This window comes from Lissotriton vulgaris, chromosome 4_1 (genome assembly GCF_964263255.1).
Source record: "Lissotriton vulgaris chromosome 4_1, aLisVul1.2, whole genome shotgun sequence".
Classification (NCBI taxonomy): domain Eukaryota; kingdom Metazoa; phylum Chordata; class Amphibia; order Caudata; family Salamandridae; genus Lissotriton; species Lissotriton vulgaris.
In genome coordinates, this window is record NC_141691.1 from 1,491,780,269 (window position 1) to 1,491,803,104 (window position 22,836).

Below are 22,836 nucleotides of genomic sequence, written 5' to 3' on the forward strand. Positions count from 1 at the left end.
ATATGGCACAGTATAACTTGGTTGATGTACCACTTTATGTGCCAAACAAAGTGATTCAGACAACATCCTCTCCTTTATTTGAAACTAATATAGTTTTGCCAGCACCGGATAGGAAAGAAATCTGTATTGTATCAGTGTGGCCAATCTTTCTCCAAAGTTCTGAATCAGTTGTTGAATTTACTTAAGGAGATAGGCAGGTCAACCCAGATAGATGGGTTTACAATAATCCAGGGGAAATTACACAAATGCATTTGCAATAATGACATTTAGAATAGTGATCTTTTGATATGAAGTTAATATACTGTGCACCCATTTGTGTGAGTGTAATTTAAATAGGCAGAATGTAGCCACACTTGTTTTTGGACCTTAGACAATCAAACATTATAAACTTTAGATATGTTTACACTTTGCATTTCAGCATTGCACATTTGTAATGTTAGAGGCATTACTTGCATTATTATTCTATTCTCCTAGCTCTGTTCATTACAGAGACAACTGTTGTTTATTTTATGTAGCGAGGGTTAGTCACACGTGGGCCATTGCATTTATGATTATTAGTTATTATTGCTTTTTCTCCCAATAAAATGTTATTTTCAACAGTCAAATCTGCCCTTGAGTATCCAGGGTTACCAATATACTGTAGACATAGTAGTAATAGCGATGTCAACATTTACAGTATCCAAATATACCAATTTAGAAATTATGGATATCTGAGCTAAAAACCCAAACAATAAACAACAGTGCCATAGTCCCAATATGTAGTCTGACGGAAGTAGTTCCCAGCCACCCTGGTCGAATAGGTACATAGTTTTAATCTAATCTGTCGCTTATCATTTGATCATCATGCCAATTCGTCATTATTTGAGGTAGGGGGAATTGGCTCTAAATAGAGTCCCCAATAGATTAAGTATGAATTTGTTCATGTTAATTCCCCAATTGTTATTAATGTTTGCTTTCTGTAATGATTAATTTGATATTTGAATACATTTGCAAAACTGAGAACTGAAGACACCCAGTAGTGCACGTTTTAGGTTTCCCCTTCATAGAGCTTGTGCTGTAGTTACTCCAATGGAGTGTCAATGTGCTAGTACATCGCAGACCCTGACCACACAACCTACCCCCCCAACCCCAACCGGCCCTAAGATCTATAACAGCCTCTTTCCAGCCTATTGACATCACTCTCCAAGGGGAGCTTGTAAAAAACAAGTTTTTACTTTTTCACGAAACATCGTTTCCCCTTGACAGATCCCCAATTCCATGGGTAGGTTATTCCAGGCCTTTGCTGCAAGAAAACCAAAGGAACTACATGTTGACCGGACCTTGCACACCTTCAGCACTACCAGCTTTGCAGTGCCCCTAGATCTCAAATTCCAGGTAGGTCTATAAGCATTGAGTAGCAGATGCAAGTATTTTGACCCTTTCTCATTGAGGATCCTGTGGCAAAACCACAGAGCCTTAAAAGTAATTCTCGCTTGTACCGGGAGCCAGTGAAGGCCCCTCAGAGCTTCCTCCATCGACGCCCGCATAGGTATATTCAGCATCACCCGGGCAGTGCATTTTGGACCTTCTGTAAAATGATCAGAATATGTTTAGTAACTCCTAAATAGAGGACGTTACAGTAGTCCAGACGGGACGTGACAAGGGCCTGCACAACTGTCCTTTTCTGGTAGCATATCCAATATTTTGTGCAGCATTTTTAAAATGTCAAAACATGTTCCAGCCACAGCTGATATCTGCTCAGCAAAAGATAAGGTGTTGTCAAACCAGACTCCCAGAATTTTAACCTTTACTTTGGGAGTCGGTGATGGTCCCAATTCCTCCGGCCACCACAAGTGTGACCCCATGGAGTGTTGTTTGCCAACTACCATCACCTCCATCACTCCTGAGTTTAATTGCAAGCAACTATGCTTCATCCAGTTCACAAGATCACTCAGGCAAGCTTTAAAATTAAGTGCAGCCCCTACCTCCTTCTTCTCCAGAGTGACAATCAACTGAGTGTCATCCACATATGACACCAGTTTCACCCCATGTTTCAGCACAATATCTGCCAAATGGCGTATATAAACATTAAATAAAGTTGGGCTCAGGGTCGACCCCCGTGGTACCCCTTGAGACACTGGGCACACCATGGACTTGAAAGGGCATTGTAAGACCTGGAAGGATTTATTCTGCAGAAAATGCCTGATCTATTTCCAAGTGCCATCTCTTACACCAGCCTCCCACAGGCGTTCCAATAGCAGGCCATAGGAGACCGTATCAAACGGCACACTCAGATTGAGTAAGATTAGTGCTGTTATCCTACCCTCGTCCGTAGACATTTTTAAGGCCTCAGAAGCCATAAGTAAAGCCGATTCAGTGGTATGCCGCACCCTGAAACTAGACTGGTTTTCGTAAAGAACCTGTTTTACTTCCAAAAATGTAGTCAGTTGAATATTCAGATGTTTCTCTGCAATTTTTGCAAAAATAAGGGAGCAGCGATACAGGTCTCAGGTTTTCTGGGAGCACTGGATCTGCCGAGGGTTTCTTTAACAATGGCACAACCATAGCGTGTTTCCAATTATTGGGAACCTGATCTAAACTAAAAGATATCCTCAGCAGTTTGGTAAGAACCGGGACAATGGCTTCTTTCCCTTGCAGTAATACCTTGGCGGGATCAAATCCAGAGGAGACCTGGATTTAATTACTTGCATAAGATTTAGAACATCGCTTTCTTCAGGAGGGTGGAAAATAAACCTCTCCTCCACCCATAATTCCTTTTGGAACAAAGATGTAATTCCTGCTACTATCAGGGAAGGTGGTATATATTTTCTCTATCTTTCCCAAAAAAAAACCTGCTACTTTATCACAGTAGTCAACAGAAGCAGGCAGTACTGCTGTGACACGCTCTAGGGAGGGAAGTTGTTTAACCTCACTCAATATGTTCTTAGAGTAGTTTTTAACTGATTCAATCTGCTCAATGTAAATCTAACTCCGTACTCTCCTAATTTATTTATGATAGAACATGAGAGCTTCTAAGTATTTCAACCTATTTTCGTTCTGATAGTTCACCCTTCAGCGACGTTCAAATTGTTTGAACTCAGTTCCCAGCAGTGCAAGTTCCTCAGAAAACCATTTCGCTGAAGCAGTGAGACGAGCACTCCTATGGGGTTTCAGAGGTAATAACGAGTTCCTGTGCTTGGCACTTAGTTTTGCTCCATTTCTAATGGTTGTGGCATACTATTTTCTTCTGCTCTTCTGTATGTTTTCTTATCAGCATCCCAAGGCCCAAGTACTGTTTTTATCCACTTTGTGGGACTTTTTCAAGAGTGCTTGTTTTCATATTTTTTTATTTCTCCTCCTTCCTTTACCTAATCTTCCTGTGCATTTAAAGCGTGCTTTTCAGCTGTATTAAAGGTCACATGGCCATCGGTGATGGGGACCCTTCTGTAGCAGCAGCTTCTCACCCGCCAGGAGACAGAGCTGGTCCTTTATTTCTTTTTGAAATTTTAGCATTAAACCCAACATAAAGGTATCGGAGTGCTTTGATTTCATATGCACTCTGCAACTGCTGAATGGCAACATAATGCCATGCCAAGATAGCCGCCCTGTATGAGTGTGTTGCGGGGTCAAACAGTGCTGAGCCTATGATACGATTTCTCTCTTTTGATGGCCATTTACAGCAGCTTCATCAATAGGTCAAACGCCGGGTTTTATGGTCCAACTTAGTAATAGTAGTGCACGCTTATTTTTGTCACTTCAAGATGCCTGCAGTAGTGTTTACATTTAGGTGACTGGATAGTGATTCAATGCCTCCCTGAACGCAGGAGAACCTTCCTTTTGAAAAGGCTTCTGCCTTGTTAGGAGTAGTAAAAAAACCATTCTGCAATAGCACAAGTCACGCGCCAAATTTAGCTCCGCTATCCAATGATATGCTCTGGATCTCAATGCTCAAGCAATGTGACTTACAGCATGCGTGCTTTGATGGTTTGACATCTACAAGTGATGCAACTTTCTCCTTTCTCTTACCAGTCCTGCACTAGTAAATACAGTGCAAATCAGCAGTATCTGGAGTGGCTTGTGTTCCAGGGTCAACGTAGTGATGCTGTGCTACCTCTCTCACGCATGCTCTAATTCACATTGCTTGAGCATTATCCATTGGATAGGGGAGCTGAATTTGGCGCGTGACTTGTGCTATTGCAGAATGTTTTTTTTTTTACTACTCCTAACAAGGCAGAATCTTTTTCAAAAGGAAGGTTCTGCTGCGTTCAGGGAGGCATTGAATCACTATCCAGTCACCTAAATGTAAACACTACTGCAGGCATCTTGAAGTGACAAAAATAAGCGTACACTACTATGACTCAGTTGGACCATAAAACCCGGCGTTTGACCTATTGATGAAGCTGCTGTAAATGGCCATCAAAAGAGAGAAATCGTATTATAGGCTCAGCAGTGTTTGACCCCGCAACACACTCATACAAGGCGGCAATCTTGGGATGGCATTACGTTGCCATTCAGCAGTTGCAGAGTGCAAATGAAATCAAAGCACTCTAATACCTTTATGCTGAGTTTAATGCTAAAATTCAATCCAATTATATGCTCTGGATCTCAATGCTCAAGCAATGTGACTTAGAGCATGCTTCTTTTGATGGTTTGGCATCTACAAGTGATGCAACTTTCTCCTTTCTCTTACCAGTCCTGCACTAGTAAATACAGTGCAAATCGGGGCTAATCACAGCAGAAAAATTCCCCCACACTGTTCCAGTGCCAGCTGCCTTCCAGCAGCACAATCATAGAGAGCATGCTGTGAGAGTCTCACAATGCTGTTAGCGTGGTGAGCATAGATACAGGACAACAAACCAAAATTCAGCTACTGGCTGGGATTATCGTTGCAGGCTTTCTGTTGATGGTACAGAAGTGCCTGATCCTGGCTGTGTTTATGTTCTACAGTGACACCAGACAACCAGTTGAAGGGCCGGGCCTGGTGCAAATGTATTTAAGCTGCAGGGCAGAAGTATATGTGTGTTTTTAGAGAAGTTTTTACACTATAGGTCACAACGCTACTCCCAAACAGCCAAAGCGTAGTCAGTTATACGCTCCTAATTGAGGCGCTGGACAACCAGTAGCGCAGCAGCTGCTGGCATTGGCTGCTTTTATCATAATATGAAGCAACGTGTGGTGATTCTTTCAGGAGATACAGTATGCATGACTAACACATTTAATGCGGTGATGTGGACATCAGTCGTAAAATGCCTTAGTCCAACCCCTGATGCGTGGTACTTTGCAAGACTGTGATACGCCTGCTGCAAAGGACCTGTGCCATGCATATCAAAGAATAATATTTTATGGGCACAGCTCAGTGGGTTACTGCTTTTGTCACAGATTTCTGTTGTTACTGTGTAGTTCATAAATTACGTTCGTAATCTGGAACAGTGAGCTAATAACTGCTATCTAAGAGCTGCATGGTACATGTTAGAAAGTGATATGTTTTTTCCCAGTCTTTCTATTTTGATGTTGCTGAGAAAGGTTTGTTTGGGTAGAAATACATTTTTGTCAAAGTTGATCCTAAACACTGTGTTATGTTCTGAGTCTGTTCTTCTCCAGACCAAGCGCTCTTAAAAAGTGCCTACAATGCATAGGAGGCATATGAATCTTACACCGTTTGGTGGTTTTTGCCTTATGTAAAATTTTCTATGCACTAATTCACAAACGTATGATTCATGGAGTCTGGATGTGTGATTTTTTAAATGTGGAAAGGTTTTGCTTTAGGAGCAGGGATTAATGGAGTCCTTTTTAAATGTGGACTGTAACATCTGCAGTTGGAAAGCAAGCATTCAAGCCTTTGGCCCTTCTGGCTGTTAGATAAGATGTTTGTTACATTTAGGTGACTGGATAGTGATTCAATGCCTCCCTGAACGCAGGAGAACCTTCCTTTTGAAAAGGCTTCTGCCTTGTTAGGAGTAGTAGAAAAAACATATTCTGCAATAGCACAAGTCACGTGCCAAATTCAGCTCCGCTATCCAATGATATGCTCTGGATCTCAATGCTCAAGCAATGTGACTTAGAGCATGCATGTTTTGATGGTTTGGCATCTACAAGTGATGCAACTTTCTCCTTTCTCTTACCAGTCCTGCACTAGTAAATACAGTGCAAATCAGCAGTATCTGGAGTGGCTTGTGTTCCAGGGTCAACGTAGTGATGCTGCGCTACCTCTACAGGGAGCAATTCTGTGTGCTGACTGCGGTGATTTGGAACTTTGAGTCTGTTCCCTTTGTCTGTAATTTCAATTTCTCTGGCACAACAGGTGTTCAATACGTAACAGGGGCATAGAGGCATTAGGGGTGAATACTTTGCTATGTTGTAACCTTAAAACTATCACAGCGGTCAAAGTGATGGGCCCCTATGGTTGAAGTAGTGAGACATAATGTTGCCCAGGTTGTGACTGTACCCAGTCAAAATGTATTGGTGGGGCAGAGGCGATTAAATAGTTGAGACTGACTATTATAATTGGGCTAGCTAGGCAATTCATATGGAGAGCCGAGGTGACTGAAAGGCCTCAACGAGCCAAAGAACAAATTGAGCTATCTAAAGATTCAGCATTTAAACGTTAGAGCAGCATTATATTAAATTCAGTACAGGATCTCACAAGGTAGGTTATTTCTTGAAAAGGTGTTGTCCTTTTAGTACATAAGAATATAAAATTACATTTCCATTACAAGTAAAGATAGTAAAATATGAACTCTTTCCCATTTCTAGTGTCCTCACAGCACTGCCATGAATAAACCAAGATGTGTTAGTTTGTCATGTGCACAGTATATAACGCCAATATTGTTGTTGTTGGCAGAGCAACATTGTCTATTAATTCATTTATGAACAGAATTTCTTCAAAGTGGTCACTGATTTGATACTCAGGTATAATGATGCGCAATGAAGTAAAATTATTTGTTCAGGATCACAGTTTACTTAAGTGGGGAAGCAAGGATTTAAGCCCAAATTTCTCGATCATACATACTAAACTTAAGCTACTGAATGAATATTTCAAATTGCTACCTTTTATCACATAATCACAATGATTTGTGCTTGATCATTTGATGGACTTAATATTAATTAATCACATAGGTGAAACCAATGCATGTCTTTAATGGTCTTGGCTGATTATTTGAGCATTGAATTCTTCCTTTCTCATGAGTTTGTCTCATTAATGTTAATTGGTTTGGTGCATCACTTCACTGAAAAAGGTTAAAGTGATGTCATAGTGATGTGTTGAAATAAGGTAAAAACCTATGTTTAAAAACCAAAACACTATAAAAATCACCAGTTTTGGTTTACTGAAATCACTTGCTACTCCACCATGCAATGCTTATAGCCTAACATATTACATCACTCACTCATGACATTTTAATTGGGAATTTGCAATCCCTATTGACAAAACATATGGGATTAATATATGTTTTATATACTTCTAATAAATGCCATGTACATACATTACATCCTCTCTATCCCCCACATGCATCAAGCATTTTTGGAGTCGCAAACGGTGCGATTCCTTAAAATCGGCCGTTTGCGATTCCAAAAATGCTTTTTTGGATGCATCAAGCAATTTTAGAAATCGCAACTTTTTTGCGATTTCTAAAATTGCGATTGCTTTTAAGAAATCGCAAATTTGCGATTTCTTAAAAGCAATGCATGATTACTTTTTAAATTGCAAATTCGCAATTAGAGGGATAAATTTACCGAGTGGTTGAACCACTCGGTAAATTTGCAAAAAGTGTAAAAAACGCAGAAAATGCATTTTTAAAACATTCATGTTACGGACACACATGTCCTTAGGACATGTGTGTGTGCAACATGATGCGAAAAATACATTTCAGGGGTGCATGGGGGGGTCCTTTGGACCCCCCCTGCACCCATGAAATGCATTAACAAATTGCGATTTTCAAAGTGAAAATCGCAATTTGCTAATGCCTTCCCATTGCTTCCTATGGGCCTTTTGGCCCATAGGAACCAATGGGAATAGCGAATTCGCAAATTGTATTTCGGTAATTTATGCGATTCGGTAAAAATTGTGATTTTTACCGAATCGCATAAATTTACCGAAAATAATCATGCATCCCGTTTTGCGAATTCTAAATTGCGAATCGCTATTTTTCGCAATTTAGAATTCGCAAACTCCCGGGATGATGCATGTGGCCGTATAAGACTTCTTTCGAGGACTCGTTATAATAAACGTTCTACTCATATGCACACCTTTATAACATAAATCAACACAGACAAATAAATCATGCAACTTGTTTCATAATTGTATTTAATAAATTATTATGATTCTCAATATTGCACAGCAATGTCCTATTAATCATGGTCTCTAGTTTAGCAGACATAACAGTGTTTGTTTTTGAAGTTGGCGGATCCAGGATTATCCAAGACAAGTGCACACAAAAAGTCCTACGTTCAGAATCTCGGATTTGTTTACACCATCTTGGGTTTAAAATATATGATGATCAGGAGATGTAAAATGGAGGACCTCACATTAAGAAAATGCTATCTTTATTTCCAACTTCTATCCCAGAATGGCTAGTGGACGAAAGATTTTGAAGGTACAGTTGATTGTTTAAGATCATGGACAGTTGCAGTCATAAGCTACACACTTCTCAGACCTAGAAATCTGTTTTACCATCAGTTAGTTTCAGGCTATTTCAGCATATGAAACGTTGGCGAATTCCTGTAGATAATATGTGAGGTTGGTCAAGAAACAGAAATATGTCAGTTAACTAGAGAAAGAAAAATATCTGCATATCAAAAGTTCTGTTAGTATTTCATAAATTGCTTGATTTTGTTCACAAGTAAGCCAATGTTCCTTCGGAATAGCCTTTCACTGCTGAGATCAATAGGTGGGCAGCGGAAGAGGAGCCTGGGGATGTGATGAGAGGCGCCTTCTGGAGGCCAGAGCAGGAAATGCAACAGAAGAGGGATCACTGGTTTGTTCAGAGCAACAGCAAGCTGGAGATCCTTGTGACAGTTGTCAGACTGAATATACTTGGGTGTGATACAGCTGAGCACCACAAAGGCAGCCTACAAAAAAAGCAGTTTTTAGTCAGTAAGTGAGTTGTTATACTTGCAAAGCACACTATATAAATCTGAAACAGTGTCTTGTCAGTCTGCACAGTGTACATTGTTGAATTTAGATTCTTTGAATGAATAGAAGTTTCACCTTCATTGATTGGTAGTATTATTTCTAGACAACTTTATGTTATGAATTATATTAGTCAAAGGCTAGTTAGTTGCAAGCTTGAGAAGCACAGTGAGTGTACGACTGGACCGTAAAAAGTCACAGATATGATCCATAGGTTGGGGAAGGCTAGCAAACAGCAGCGTCAGCAACATTTAACCCGTTCACCACGGCTGCCATTTCGGCGCAGTGCGGGTGTTCTAAGGAGCGGGCGGGACCGCATCGGCCGTTGGACGTTCGCAGCACCAGCCAGGTAGTGCTTGCGACGGCCAATGGGCGATGGGAGCACGGAAGGCGTTAAATATGGTGGCTAGCGATGACTACAAACTCACCACATGCATGTTGCCTTTGCTGAAGGGTCCGGCTGCCATCTCTCTCTCATCCGTGGATGGTGACTAGGGAGGAAGGGGAAGGCCTTCCACTCTTGTACAGCGCAGGTTAACCCAGCGCTCATTTTGAGGCTGGGTGTCTGCAGCTAAATCCCTTGGCTGTTTTTCAGCCTTGGAATTGTAGGCTTTGAAGTGCACATGTGAGATTGGTCAGCTGTAAACAGCTGGCCAATCTCACATGCGGACTGGCAGGGGCTGAAGCAATAGTGCAATTGCACTAATCAGCCCTGTCCCCTGCCCGCGTGCTATAACAGTGCGAGCCTGGAACACATTAATAAAAGGGTACTTTTTACCATTTTATTAATGTGCAGGCCTGCTGCGCTCGCAGGAGGCGGGGCAACGCTCCTCCACCATAACAAAGGAGCCACCACTGCTAGGAAACGAGGGCAAATCTTCTCTCCACTACTTTACTAATGGACTGCTTTGCCATTTGACTGGCTTGCCCCATTCTGACAGAGGTAGCATTTCCATAAATATGGCAGTGGGGACCACATTAACACACATCCTCTACAAAAACATTTTCCTCCTACATGGCTTCTGCATGCTTTAAAACTGTGGGAGGTATTCTGCAAATGTCATTGTGGCATGGACGATTGTTCATTATATAAACATATATTTCTGGTATATATGCTCACATAGCAGAAGTCCACCTTCAGGCCTCACATAATTAATGTCCATATGTTCTAGAAGTACACAAGGGGAACATTCAACAGCTTTTCTTTTTCCAAGCCCAAAATTATTTCAAAGGTGGACATGGACAGAAGGTCCACCAGCAAGAATGAAGTTAGAGGACTATAATTCATTTGACTTTCCCTCAAGCGTCATTTCGTTTGGCTCCTAAATCAAAGAGGGTGTCCTGAATTGCGGTGGTGGTTTTTTGGCAGATGTCAAGTTACAGCCATACCACCAAATGGTGTCTTGAGAACTGAGCATGCATGATATTTTGAGATAAGCTCACAAGGTTACAATATTCGTGAGTCGATCTATCTACTAGTAGAGATACTTCTACACCTAGATGTAAATCTCAACTTTCTAGCCATTTACCATTTCCAAGTAGAGACTTACACCTAGTTGTAGACTTAAGAATCCCCCCAGCCTCAAAATAGGGGGCTAAGCCTCTTGCAACTCACATACAGTGGTAAAGCTTACAATGCACAAATTCCACATAATAAATATGCTTTAAATGGCAAAGTAATTTCAAATTCTCAATTTAATTTATAAATATTAATCTTTAAGGAACACTTTGAAAATAAAATCACCTCCCTCACTAAAATGTGTTATATTTAGTTTGCAATAACTTGGTTAAAAGTTCTGATTTTAATTAATTTTTATAAAAAGGTATAATATGGACAATGTTATTTTTTAGATTTAGGGCCAGATGTAGGTAGGCAAATACCGGTCGGTAACGGCCGAAATTTGGTAATTTCTGCCGTTACCGACCGGTATTTGGAAAATGAGATGTAGGTAGGCATTTTAATGATTCGGTAATTTACCGAATCGGTATTTTAAGGAATCAGTAAATTACCGATTCCTTAAATTACCGATTTTGCTATGTAGGGAGCACTCAAATTAGTGCTTTTCCCCTTTTAGGATTCGTTATTTACCACCAACTACAAGTTGGTGGTAAATAATGAAAACCTTGGAAAAAGCATTTTTGTTGCTTTTCCAACAGTGCCATGTTGCAGACATACATGCCCTTAGGGCATGTATGTATACAACATGTGCACCCATACACAATTGAGGGGTGCAACAGGCTGTCAAAGTGACACCCTGCCACCCTTCAATGATTCCCCCTTTTACCGAATCGGTAAATACTGATTCGGTAATTGGCATTTATTCCTATGGGCCTCCAGGCCCATAGGAATGAATGGCAATTACTGAATCGGTATTTACCGATTTGGTAATTACCGAAATGTATCGATTCGGTAATTTTTGCGGTAAAAATACCTACATCCCGTTTGCCTGTTCTTAAATACCGAATCCGTATGATTCAGTATTTAAGAATCGGTAATCTGGGATTACCTACATCGGGCCCTAAGTGTATTATTGCATTTTTTTAAAAATTATACTTACTTTTTATTACACACACACACACACACACACACACCAGTGCCAAAGCACTTGTGACCTGCTCACTGTCAGGCTTGTCCACTGGTTCGCTTCTGATACAGGCACAGATCATCACATGAGAATCACTGCATTAGCACCCAGCAGGACTAGGTTTCACGTTGCGTGATGCACCGGTGGCGCAACCTGCAGAGTGATATTTACAAGCACAGGTAAAGCCACCCTGCGTGACTTTACCTGTGCTGGTACATATTGCCCCTTTTCACACCACACTTTGCTTGTTAGGGGCGTAGCATGCGTTTTGCTATGAATATTCCCAGGCAATAACCATGTCCACTGATGCATTTCCAGATTGACAAGCAATCGTAAATATGGAAAATCGCCAGAGTGCTATGCCACCCTAGGGGTGGTGTAGCGAGGTACAACGAGGACATTTTTTTTCATTTCTCCTAGTTCTTTCCTCTTTCAATGCATGCTGCATTCTACAGCACACATTGGGAGAGGAAATCAACTCAATTGATTGTTTATGTGGAGGAAGGTGCCCCTTCCTGCACAAAAACAATTTCCCAAAGACCTAAGCATCCTTGCACCATGGTGCAAGAGTGCCTACGCCCACGTATGGCTGCAGTTTGTGTGCCAGTGCAGGGCGAAGCACAGAGATGCAGCATAATGTTGTAAATATGTTGCATCCCTGTGCTTCGAAACTAATGCAGTGTGGCGCAGCAACATGACTTGTGGCACCACTCTGCGTTTGTTTTTTGAAAATCTGCCTCAAAGCGATGACTGTGCCAAGTTGTTAGGCAGTTCCACACACAGATGTGTTTGTTGGCTGCTAGCAGATGGCATTATGCCTTCCCAAATCAATGGTCCCTTGGGTCATATTAAATATTAAGTAAATGAGGGCAGTGTATTGGAACATTCCCTGAGCTGTCTCTGCATACCACCATCCTTTCACTGCGCTGCTTTTTAAATGTTTTACTCAAGGCAGCCCACTTTGGTATACAAATGAACTGGCAATCAGTCCACTAATAGGTTGACCCAAGCTGTATTCCTGTGAGGTCCAGAGTGTGAAAGTTATCCCTTAGAAAATGCTCCTGGTCACTGGTCATCGCCACTGGAGCCTAGAATGTAGAAATACATACATGACTGCAAGGCGCCACCCCCCTTCGGGGAGTGGCGCCGTTAGTGGTAAACAGAAGGGCCGACCCGACTGGCCTTTCACTTCCGGGTCGGACGACCCGGAAGTGGACTTAGACGTAGTCCAATGGGATTGGGGCTTATTAGCGCCCCGGAAGTAATGTAGGGGCGCGAGGCTTAAAAGCCTGCGTCCATCTTAGGGCGGCCTCTTTGTTCACTGACCATCCTGGGAGCCGGACCTCCGCGAAGAAGACACAGACATCGCGGGACCATCGCGCGGGGGGGGAGGTCGAGCCCGCCAGTAAGCGCCTCGCCCTTGTGGCGGGGTTTCCGGACAAGAATAACACGGGAACTTCTTGTCCAGTCACAGTTCTTTACCTCTGATCAGGTTTCTTATAAATCATCATGGACTCCGGGCTGGCGGGGGAGTTGAGGCTGACCTGCTGGTGGCCTTGGCTTCTCCAGCCCTACCCTGGAAGCCGCTGGTTGCCCAAGTGGGGGCAGATAATTCACCTGCGGCTCTGTTGACCGGAAGGGGGTTAACGTGAAGAGAGCAGGCTATCTGGGTTGTGGCCTGCTGGCGCAGCCCTGAAGTTAAACCAAATGCTCATTGGAGAATGGGCGGTAAAAGACTATACATGTAAATAAGTGTGCGTTTTTTAATGCTGTGGTATGAAAATAAGTTGGATTTTAAATAAAGGAGAAATGCGGTCAATGAAGTAATTGACCAGTGAAGTTAATTTTTAATAAACATACGCACTGCAGAAAATCAAGCAAGACTCCCGAGTTTAATTGTTCTAAGAGGCCTCTTGTTGATGCATGCATGGGGGCGGGTGAGAGTGCACTTTGTTTGCCATCTATGCAAGGCGCCACCCCCCTTCGGGGAGTGGCGCCGTTAGTGGTAAACAGAAGGGCCGACCCGGCTGGCCTTTCACTTCCGGGTCGGACGACCCGGAAGTGGACTTAGACGTAGTCCAATGGGATTGGGGCTTATTAGCGCCCCGGAAGTAATGTAGGGGCGCGAGGCTTAAAAGCCTGCGTCCATCTTAGGGCGGCCTCTTTGTTCACTGACCATCCTGGGAGCCGGACCTCCGCGAAGAATACACCCACCCACCCAACCCTAGATTTAGGTCTTTTGGGCAGGTTAATTGCGGCGTTTCCGGACAAGAATAACACGGGAACTTCTTGTCCAGTCACAGTTCTTTACCTCTGATCAGGTTTCTTATAAATCATCATGGACTCCGGGCTGGCGGGGGAGTTGAGGCTGACCTGCTGGTGGCCTTGGCTTCTCCAGCCCTACCCTGGAAGCCGCTGGTTGCCCAAGTGGGGGCAGATAATTCACCTGCGGCTCTGTTGACCGGAAGGGGGTTAACGTGAAGAGAGCAGGCTATCTGGGTTGTGGCCTGCTGGTGCAGCCCTGAAGTTAAACCAAATGCTCATTGGAGAATGGGCGGTAAAAGACTATACATGTAAATAAGTGTGCGTTTTTTAATGCTGTGGTATGAAAATAAGTTGGATTTTAAATAAAGGAGAAATGCGGTCAATGAAGTAATTGACCAGTGAAGTTAATTTTTAATAAACATACGCACTGCAGAAAATCAAGCAAGACTATGCATGCATGGGGGCGGGTGAGAGTGCACTTTGTTTGCCATCTATGTGTTATTTACACTCCAAACCAGCTAACAGAACAAACGTAATTGAATATAAAATACTTATAGAAAATGAGTAATAAGTGATAATCCAGCTCTGCTGAAAGGTGTTTAATAGCTACAGCAGTAGCACTCCCAGACTTTCCTCTACTGCTGCTTGGATATAGAGTTAAGTTACACATTATTTTGCGTGATCAGAGCAAGACTCACAGCGAGGTCTGCCTTTTTAGAAATATCCAATATAATTTTAAAAAGTGAAAGAGCAAATCTCAAAATGCAGTGCATTGCTGGAACTACCTGCCTTCAGCCGTCCCAATTAATGATGGTACAAAGTCTGTTTTTGGCACTTATGGAAGACAGACGTCCAGTACCGTCAGGTCGGTATTGCTGCACAGGCAGCAGCCAAGAATGTAATGGACTTACGCTGGAAAAAAATAGTTGTGCAATGTTCTGATTGGTGGTTTGATTGAAATAGAAAACTACTTTGCACAAGAAGAAAAAAAGTTGATGTTTGCAGGCCCAAATTCTTTGAAAAAAAACCTATTTAAATGAAAAAATATGAATTTGATAAAATTTTATGTTTGAGGATGGGGATATCTCTTTAATGAGGCATTGCTTGTAATTCAGTGTGTATGTGTGTGTGCACGTGCCCGCTTGCGTGTTTGCATCTTTTTGCAGGGCAGGGAACGGGTTTTAGCGTGCTATCTTACAGGTGCCACGTCTTTGGCGAATGACACACTGTGTCCAAATCTTGACTTTTCAACAGAGATAACTTTGCATTCTGGCACTGGTAGATGTCCTTTTCTCATTTCCAGATGTTTAGTTAACCTTATCAGCAAATGTCTGTTCGGTCTGATGCATTACAAAATGTAAGACTGGCGGTTTGGCGGTTTAGGAAGGCTTCATTCACTTCATGTGTGTGTGTGTATCTGTGTGTAAACTGCATCATCACACACTCACATATTTATCAAAACACATATATTTAAAGACTCATTCACGCAGCTATGCACTAACTCGCTCATTAATCAAGTGCGCATTTAGTCATTCCAATACTGATCGTCCCCGCACTCATTCATGCTACCACTGACCCAGTATCACATTCACACAAATGTACGCACAAACGTGTCACAGAGCCGAGAAGTAGAAATGCACGACAGATTTGGCTTTGCAATGCTTGTAACTTATGCATGTGCTAAACAAGCAGAAGTATATATGTTTCAACTATTATAGTAATGCGAGCATAGCGTTGTGTTCAGGGAAACATAGGCAGACAACGGTCAGTGCTTAATTTACATGTTATTTTATTTGGAAAAATACACTATGGGCCATATGTAGGTAATCTCTATTTACCGATTCATAAATACCGAATTTTACCGGTTCGGTATTTAAGAATCGGTAAATAGTGTGTAGGTAAATATTTGGTAAATTTTACCGAATCAGTAATATTCGGTATTACTGATTCGGTATTTACCTATTTTTGCCCATAGGAATGAATGGGAAGCCATTCACCATTACCGATTCGGTAAATACCGAATCGGTAATAGGGGGAACATATTCAAGGGTGGCAGGGTGTCACATTGACACCCTGTTGCACCCCTGAATCATGCATGTGTGCACATGTGGCACACATACATGCCCTAAGGGCATGTATGTCTGCCACATGGAACTTTCAAAAAAGCACAAACTTGCTTTTTTAAAGGTTTTCGATATTTACCACCAACTTGTAGTTGGTGGTAAATAACGAATCCTTAAATCAAAAATGCACTCACTTGAGTGCTCCCTAATAGGATTTTAGGATTCGGTAATTTACCAAATCCTTAAATTGCCGAATCAGTAAATCACTGAATCCTAAAATCAAGCCACCGACATTAGAAAAAGCTAAATAGCGGTCGGTAACAGCAAATTTACCGATTTTCGGCCATTACTGACCGGTATTAAGCTACCTACATATGGCCCCATGTAACTTCCTCTTTGCCAACTATTTTCCAACACAACTATAATTCAGCAACAGATAAATTGGGTATTACTAATTTAGAAGTGCATCATATTACCAGTTGGCTATGCGGAAGCATGTCACGTGGATCTCTGGATTATGAGGTTTATGCAGGCTGAACTGCAAAAGGGCTAGGAAGAAGAAGGTGCTGTGACTGGACTGAGACGCAAAAAAGTGTGAGTCTGTTTCACATCAGGCATTTTGCAAGGCAGTAGAAACTTTTAGAATATATAGGATCGATATAACTACTATCATCATGGTGACAGCATCATGACTGAATGCTTGAATTAATCTCAGCCACTGGTGATTAATTACTCAGAGCCACATTCCAGTCCGTTGTTTTTTTTTAAGCATATGAAACTTGGACCTGCTCCTCTAAGAGCAGTCCTTGCCGAGATCCCAGGCCAAGTGCCCTATAAGTGGGAAAACAAGCACCTTCGTACCAGTTTTGGCCTGTTTGGTCCTCATCAGTAGGATGCAGCTTGAGTCCTATGTAAATGTGATCACAAGATCCACAATCTGGACATACCCGTTACATTGTGAAAAAGAACTGATGAGTTGCATGCATGAATTCATTTCAACCACTGATAATTACTCTAGGTGAGCTTCCGGACTTTTGTTGTTCTTATTTTGCCCACCATTCAGCCATATGCAAATTAGCCTTGGCCTTGCACTAATTGGGATCAGTCCAGCAATAACTGCTAGCCTAGGTATGCACTAAACAGGAACACAAGAAATCACTGACTGTGTTTGGACAATATATAGCCATCAGAAGATTCCAGTTTTCATCCAAGGGCACAGTGAGCACAGGCCTTGGCATGCACTTTGCACTCGTACATCACACTAAGGAAAACAAAAAAGTGATAGGTGAAATTCCTAAATTTACCTTCCATCACTGACAATTATTCATGCCTCCTTCCAGCCCATTGATATTTTACCCCAAAATACATCCCCGACATGAACTAGTCATATGCAAATCAGCGTTGGTCCTGCCCCAAAAGGAACAGTCCAAATCAACGGCCAGGCCATGACTTGTATACATGGAGGTACAATTACCTCAATACTGGTTTCTGCTAGGGGTGGGCAATATATTCTGCTCCAATGGAGAACTGGAGGAATTTTGACCACTCCATAATATGTTTGTAATGCAAAGTTCTTGCCAAATTTCACCAACCGCTGCATAACGGAGTCTCATGGAGTTTTTTGTAACTTTGTGGAATTCCACTGAGTGCTATAGCTTAAGTCCAGTAGCACAGTTAGTATGGGATCCATGGAGTTCCAAGCCTTAATCCTAAACCCAAAATCCTCAAAAATCTAAAATAAAGGCAGGGGTTTCGTTGTTGTAAATGCAGCTTACAAATGCAATAGTTTACTATATTTGATGCTGTGATTTACATTTGTAATTAATGGGTACATATATATGTATTGGACAACTGAAAATGTGTTGCGGAACAAAGTTTGGAATGGTGACATGGAATATTATGAAAATAAATAACAAGAATAAATAGATAATGCTATACAAATATAAACTTGTGATGAAGGCTGTGCCTAGAATAATATTTACATCTTTAATTATGCTCTTCTTCACTTGAATATCCTAAGAGAGGAAGGGGTTGTGTGCTGTAGTGGAAATGTTGACCCAGATATGTCAAAACGTCCTAATGGACTACAAATCTATTTATGATATTCAGTTCTTCAACTGAATCTTAGAGCCACGTTTTAGCTCCAGTTTACTTTTTGTATAAATCACAAACATTGCCACTTGAATTTGCACACATCTGGTTTGAACCTAAGACAGAAATCACATTTTGCGTTTGCTTCCTGGTTGTTCTTCCGTATGCGTTAGATTCATATTCTATATGTTAAGAGAATGTATGACGTGAACCATAAGAATGCCATTCCCCCTGCAGTCTTTGTTATGTTTAAGACCCATGCAAAACATAGCATACTGTGTTGAATTGTTAATGGATGATACATAATGTAAACATGTCACGGACTTTAAGGTACTATACCTTCATGCTTCTTTGGATGGTGCTTTTAAAATCTTTCGAGGGTGTTACTGGAAAAGACACTGAGCTACGAGAGCTCATCCTTGATTGGCCACGCACACTTAGATCCGCCCAGCATGGTAGATCATTTGCTTCCAAGTATTTTTGAATCTCCATGACCTATAATAAAAAGATGCAACATTGTATGTATTAAGCATATATCGTCTTTAGGGTTCAGCTCAAAGAAACACCGCTTATTGATAACAGTTTATAAATTAACAATGAATTGTCTAAAACATTTGGCCACTAAAAGAAACACGGTACAGCATCAAGAAAAGAAGGACTTTACAATGTACTACATCCCATGTTTAATTTATGTTATGTTTTTATCTGAATGACATGGTGTTCAATGTAATTTACACACTAGCTAACTATACAGATTCTTTTTTAAAGTGTATGACTCTCATACGCCACTGCTTGTTAACCAACTTTTGCTCTAGACGAGGCTAACATTTTTCACACAAAAGTGAAAATAGAAAATCTTTGCAATTGCTCTCTACTCATTCTCTCTGCATGGCAAATGATGTTTGCTCTTCACTTTGTTACAGCCTTCTGGCAAGCACTGGACAGAGGAGACAGCCAAACAGATATGTCGAAACACTGGCCAGTCAGATATCCAAATGATCCTGAAACTAAGGCCCAGATTCTGAAAGGCGTCAGACAACGGTGCGCAGCACCCAAAGATGCTACGCTGTGCTACAGAGAGATAGCAGGAGAAGCATGTTAACAGCGATATGTCCATATCCTCCCCTCGCCCTTGTGCCGGTGATGAGTTCAGCCTCTGTGTGCCAGGCATACACGTCATAGTTCTAGGGCGTGTGCCCCTGAGTCTAGCATGGGTTTTGTGAAGGAAGGGTGCTCATCCTTGACAAAATACTATGCCTTAACAAGTTTTAAAGCTGTTCCTACTTTGCATGTGTACGATACAGTGTAGCACAAATGCAAAGTTGGAAAAGCACAAGTTTAACACTTGCTTTTCAAGTATGTTATTTTTGGTGCCAAACCAATGTTAGTGAATAGGGTTGAGTGTCAAAAAGCATGGATGGTTGCATGGTAACGCCCATGTACTGCCCAAGTAACACTCCCTTGACATAAAGTAATGCAAAGCAGCGTATCACACTGCTTTGCGTTATTTTTACATACAAACCAACAGTAATACCAATTAGACCTGGTTTGTAAATCCCAAAACAGGTTTAGTGTTGGGTTTGCATGGAAAAGTAATGCTAACCTAAGTCAAATCAAGTCAAACTTTATTTTGGTTGTTCCGGCCATGAAAGTGCAAAATGGTACCTGGCACCATTGGCGTGGGTCTCCCTTCCAGTTTTTGCCGTTGCCTCATGTGTTTTTGCTGGTGTTAGATGCTTTGAGCACTGTGCCACTGCTGACCAGTGCCACAGTGTGAGTGCTCCCTGCTGTAAATTGATCAATTGATTAGTGGTTCCCTGATTGGATATTTGGTTTACTTGTCAGATCCTAGTACAGTGCGCTGAGTGTGCCCAGGGCGTCTAAATCCAACTGCTGCTAGTGGGCTTGCAGCACTGATTGTGCCACCCACAGAAGCTGCCTTGTAAAATGTGTCTTAGGTCTGCCATTGCAGAGCCTGCGAGCAGTCTGGTACTGTCATGCTGACTGGGCAAGTGCACCCACTTGTCAGTCCCTAAACCTTCCCTTTTCTTCATATTAGTCACCCCTACGGTAGGCCCAAGGGCAGGGTGCATTGTAAGTATAAGGTAGGACAAGCCCTGATGTGTGTGGCATTTTGCTACCTGTTCTCCATAGGTTAGAATGGGCTGCTGGATTGTTACATGTTTATAATCCTAGCAGACTCAGAGAACATGGTAGAAATTCGAGTTTAGTATGCCTGGACTCAGAATAATAAAATACATCTTTTAATTAAGTTTATTTTAATATTCTGTGCTTGCAAATACCACTTTTAGAAAGTAGGTATTTGCTTGCCTAACCATTTGAGCCTGCCTCTGAGAGGTTGTGTATTCCTTTGTCTGGTTTTGTGAGTGACAGGGCTGGGGGATTCCAAGAGACAGGCTGGAGCAGCCCGGTGGTGAATAGGAAGAGCTGCATCTAGATCCGAGGGCGGAGTTGCACCTGGGACCTGAATAGGGCTGGGCCTTCCCTCTACAATGCTGGCTCCACCTCCTGTGGTGCGTCTGATGTCTCTGCCATGCACACTGAAAGAAGAGAAGGAAGACTGTCAACAAAGTGCTCCAGGACTGTACTTGCCTTCCACAATGCTGGCTCCACCTCCTGTGGGGCGTCTGATGTGCCTGTCCTGCGCTGTGAAAGGAAAGGAGAAGTCTGGTAAACAGAGTGCTTCAGAACTATTTTGAACTGGGCACAGGCACCTCTCCCCTCAGAAAACAAAGGATTTTGGGGTATAAATAATGGGACCCTGAATCCAAGAAAATATATCACTTCTGGACTTACAAGACGAAACCTCTGCTGAGGAGAGGAACCTGAAGAAACTGAGGAGAGATATTCCCAAGCTGAAGTGCTGCTTAGGGGATTGACCTGCAGTGGTTGCCTGACTGCCAAAGAGAGAAGAAAGAACTTTGTGGATTTTACTTTCAACTTGTGCAAAAGATCTCCAAGGGCTTGGAAGAGAGCTTGCCCTCTGACCGAAGTCCCAGGACCAGTGGACTTCACCAGCCTTTGTGAATTGCTGCTGGAAATGCTGTTTCAGTAGCTACAGAGGCAGGGAGCTGTGACCGACTCTCACGACCGGCCCGGTGTCCTGTAGGCACCGCATCAAGCAACGTCCACCTCAAACAACGCAAGCTCTGCGCTCACCGACTCCGTCCTGACGCCGTCACTGAGCTGTAGCCTGCACATCAACTGGTGGACAATGTGACGTGCAACACCTCACTACACCGACTCGTACTGGTCTGACCGAAGAGGTCCCTGCTGCTAACTCCGAGTCCTGTGACCGCACCAGAGTTGGACACCACCTCACATGCTTCACGATGCACCGCCCGACTCGCACCGCTGTCTGGACTGATCGACGCCAGCTCCCGAATTCTAGCTCTGTCGCCGCACCGCAAGCTGCAAGCCCCGCATCGAAGCACCGTCTCGCCCTGCAACGCAAGGCTTGCATCCACCGACTCTGTCAACGGGCCACTGCCTGCATCGCGGGACAACGCGTCCTGCAACGCTTCCTATCTGCACCGCGACGCACACCGGAACCGGCTCGCACATCCGTGCGGGCTGCCTCAAGAAAAAGGTACTATGACTGAGTCTGTTGACATTTGAGTGGGCCCATACCGACGCAGTCCGCTGAATTTGCTAGACTCTGTTATTTTCAACAGCGCAGTAGCCCGCCCGGGCTACCTACCCGCACAGAACCTTGATTTAAGCCTTTTTAACAAGAACTCTTGAAAGGTAATAGTACTGTGGGTTCTTCGTGTCGTTTATTGGTCTTGTGGTAACTCTATATAAAATATACTTCTTTTTTTATATAAAACATTGTGTGGTGTCCATTTGTAGTGTTGTCACTGGGTTACTGTATGTGGTCACAAATACTTAACTTACAACGCCTCTGAAATAAGCCTTACTGCTCGTGTCAAGCTACCACGGGCGTTAACAGGCGTTATTTTAGGAGTGTAATCCCCCTTATTCTGACTAGAGGAGAGGGTCCCTAGTTATCACAAGCACCTACCTGTGCCAACTAGAGACCCCCAATTCTAACAGTAGGTAACATTACATTAATACAGTAAAAGTGTTAAAACCGTGAAAGGGCAAGTGCTTACAGTACAAAACGTCTGATTTGATTACATGACAATGATCCTGAAAAGGTTTGCAATAAATGCTTGGTCAAGGAAAGAAGCAATCATAGAAAAAGAGAATAGAGAGAAAGATTTAAAATGGTAATGTTAGAGCTGGGGGTCTCTACGTGGCAATGGTTTGCACCTTTGTCCAAATAGGGACCCTTGATTCTAGTCAGGGTAAAAAGGGCTACACTCCTAAAATAACCCCTGCTCAATACTGTGGTAGCTTGGCATGAGCAGATAGGTTTATCTCAGAGGCAGTGAGTAAAGAATTTGTGAATACATACAGTAACGCAGTGAAAATACTACAGATGGACACCACACAGGTGTTATAAAAATAAGTATTCTTTATATAGACTTAACACACGACTCAAACAACAAAAATCCACAATACAGTATTAGGAAAATGACTTTTTAATGGTAAAAATAGCTTAGTTCAAAGTTGATGGTAAATGCAACACGTTTCTCACAAAGTACCTTTGGATGCGTAATGCAAGATAAACAAAAGGTTCGCAGGGAGGGCGATGCCTCGGTTCCTTTCTTCGGGGGAGGCGATGCATCTGTTCCTCAAT

General features: G+C 42.5%; 1 protein-coding gene across 1 annotated transcript in view; it reads right to left on the minus strand.

Moving 5' to 3' along the window:
- Nucleotides 1-8,264: 8,264 nt before the first annotated feature.
- LOC147724149 (uncharacterized) overlaps nt 8,265-22,836 on the minus strand; it is a 1,299,884-nt gene continuing 1,285,312 nt past the window's right edge. The window contains exons 7-8 of the mRNA XM_086917998.1: nt 18,450-18,605; nt 8,265-9,045 (exon numbers count right to left, since the gene is read on the minus strand). Of these exons, the coding sequence (XP_086774124.1) occupies nt 8,782-9,045; nt 18,450-18,605 (420 nt within the window). The 3' untranslated portion in view covers nt 8,265-8,781. The remainder of the gene's footprint in view (nt 9,046-18,449; nt 18,606-22,836) is intronic.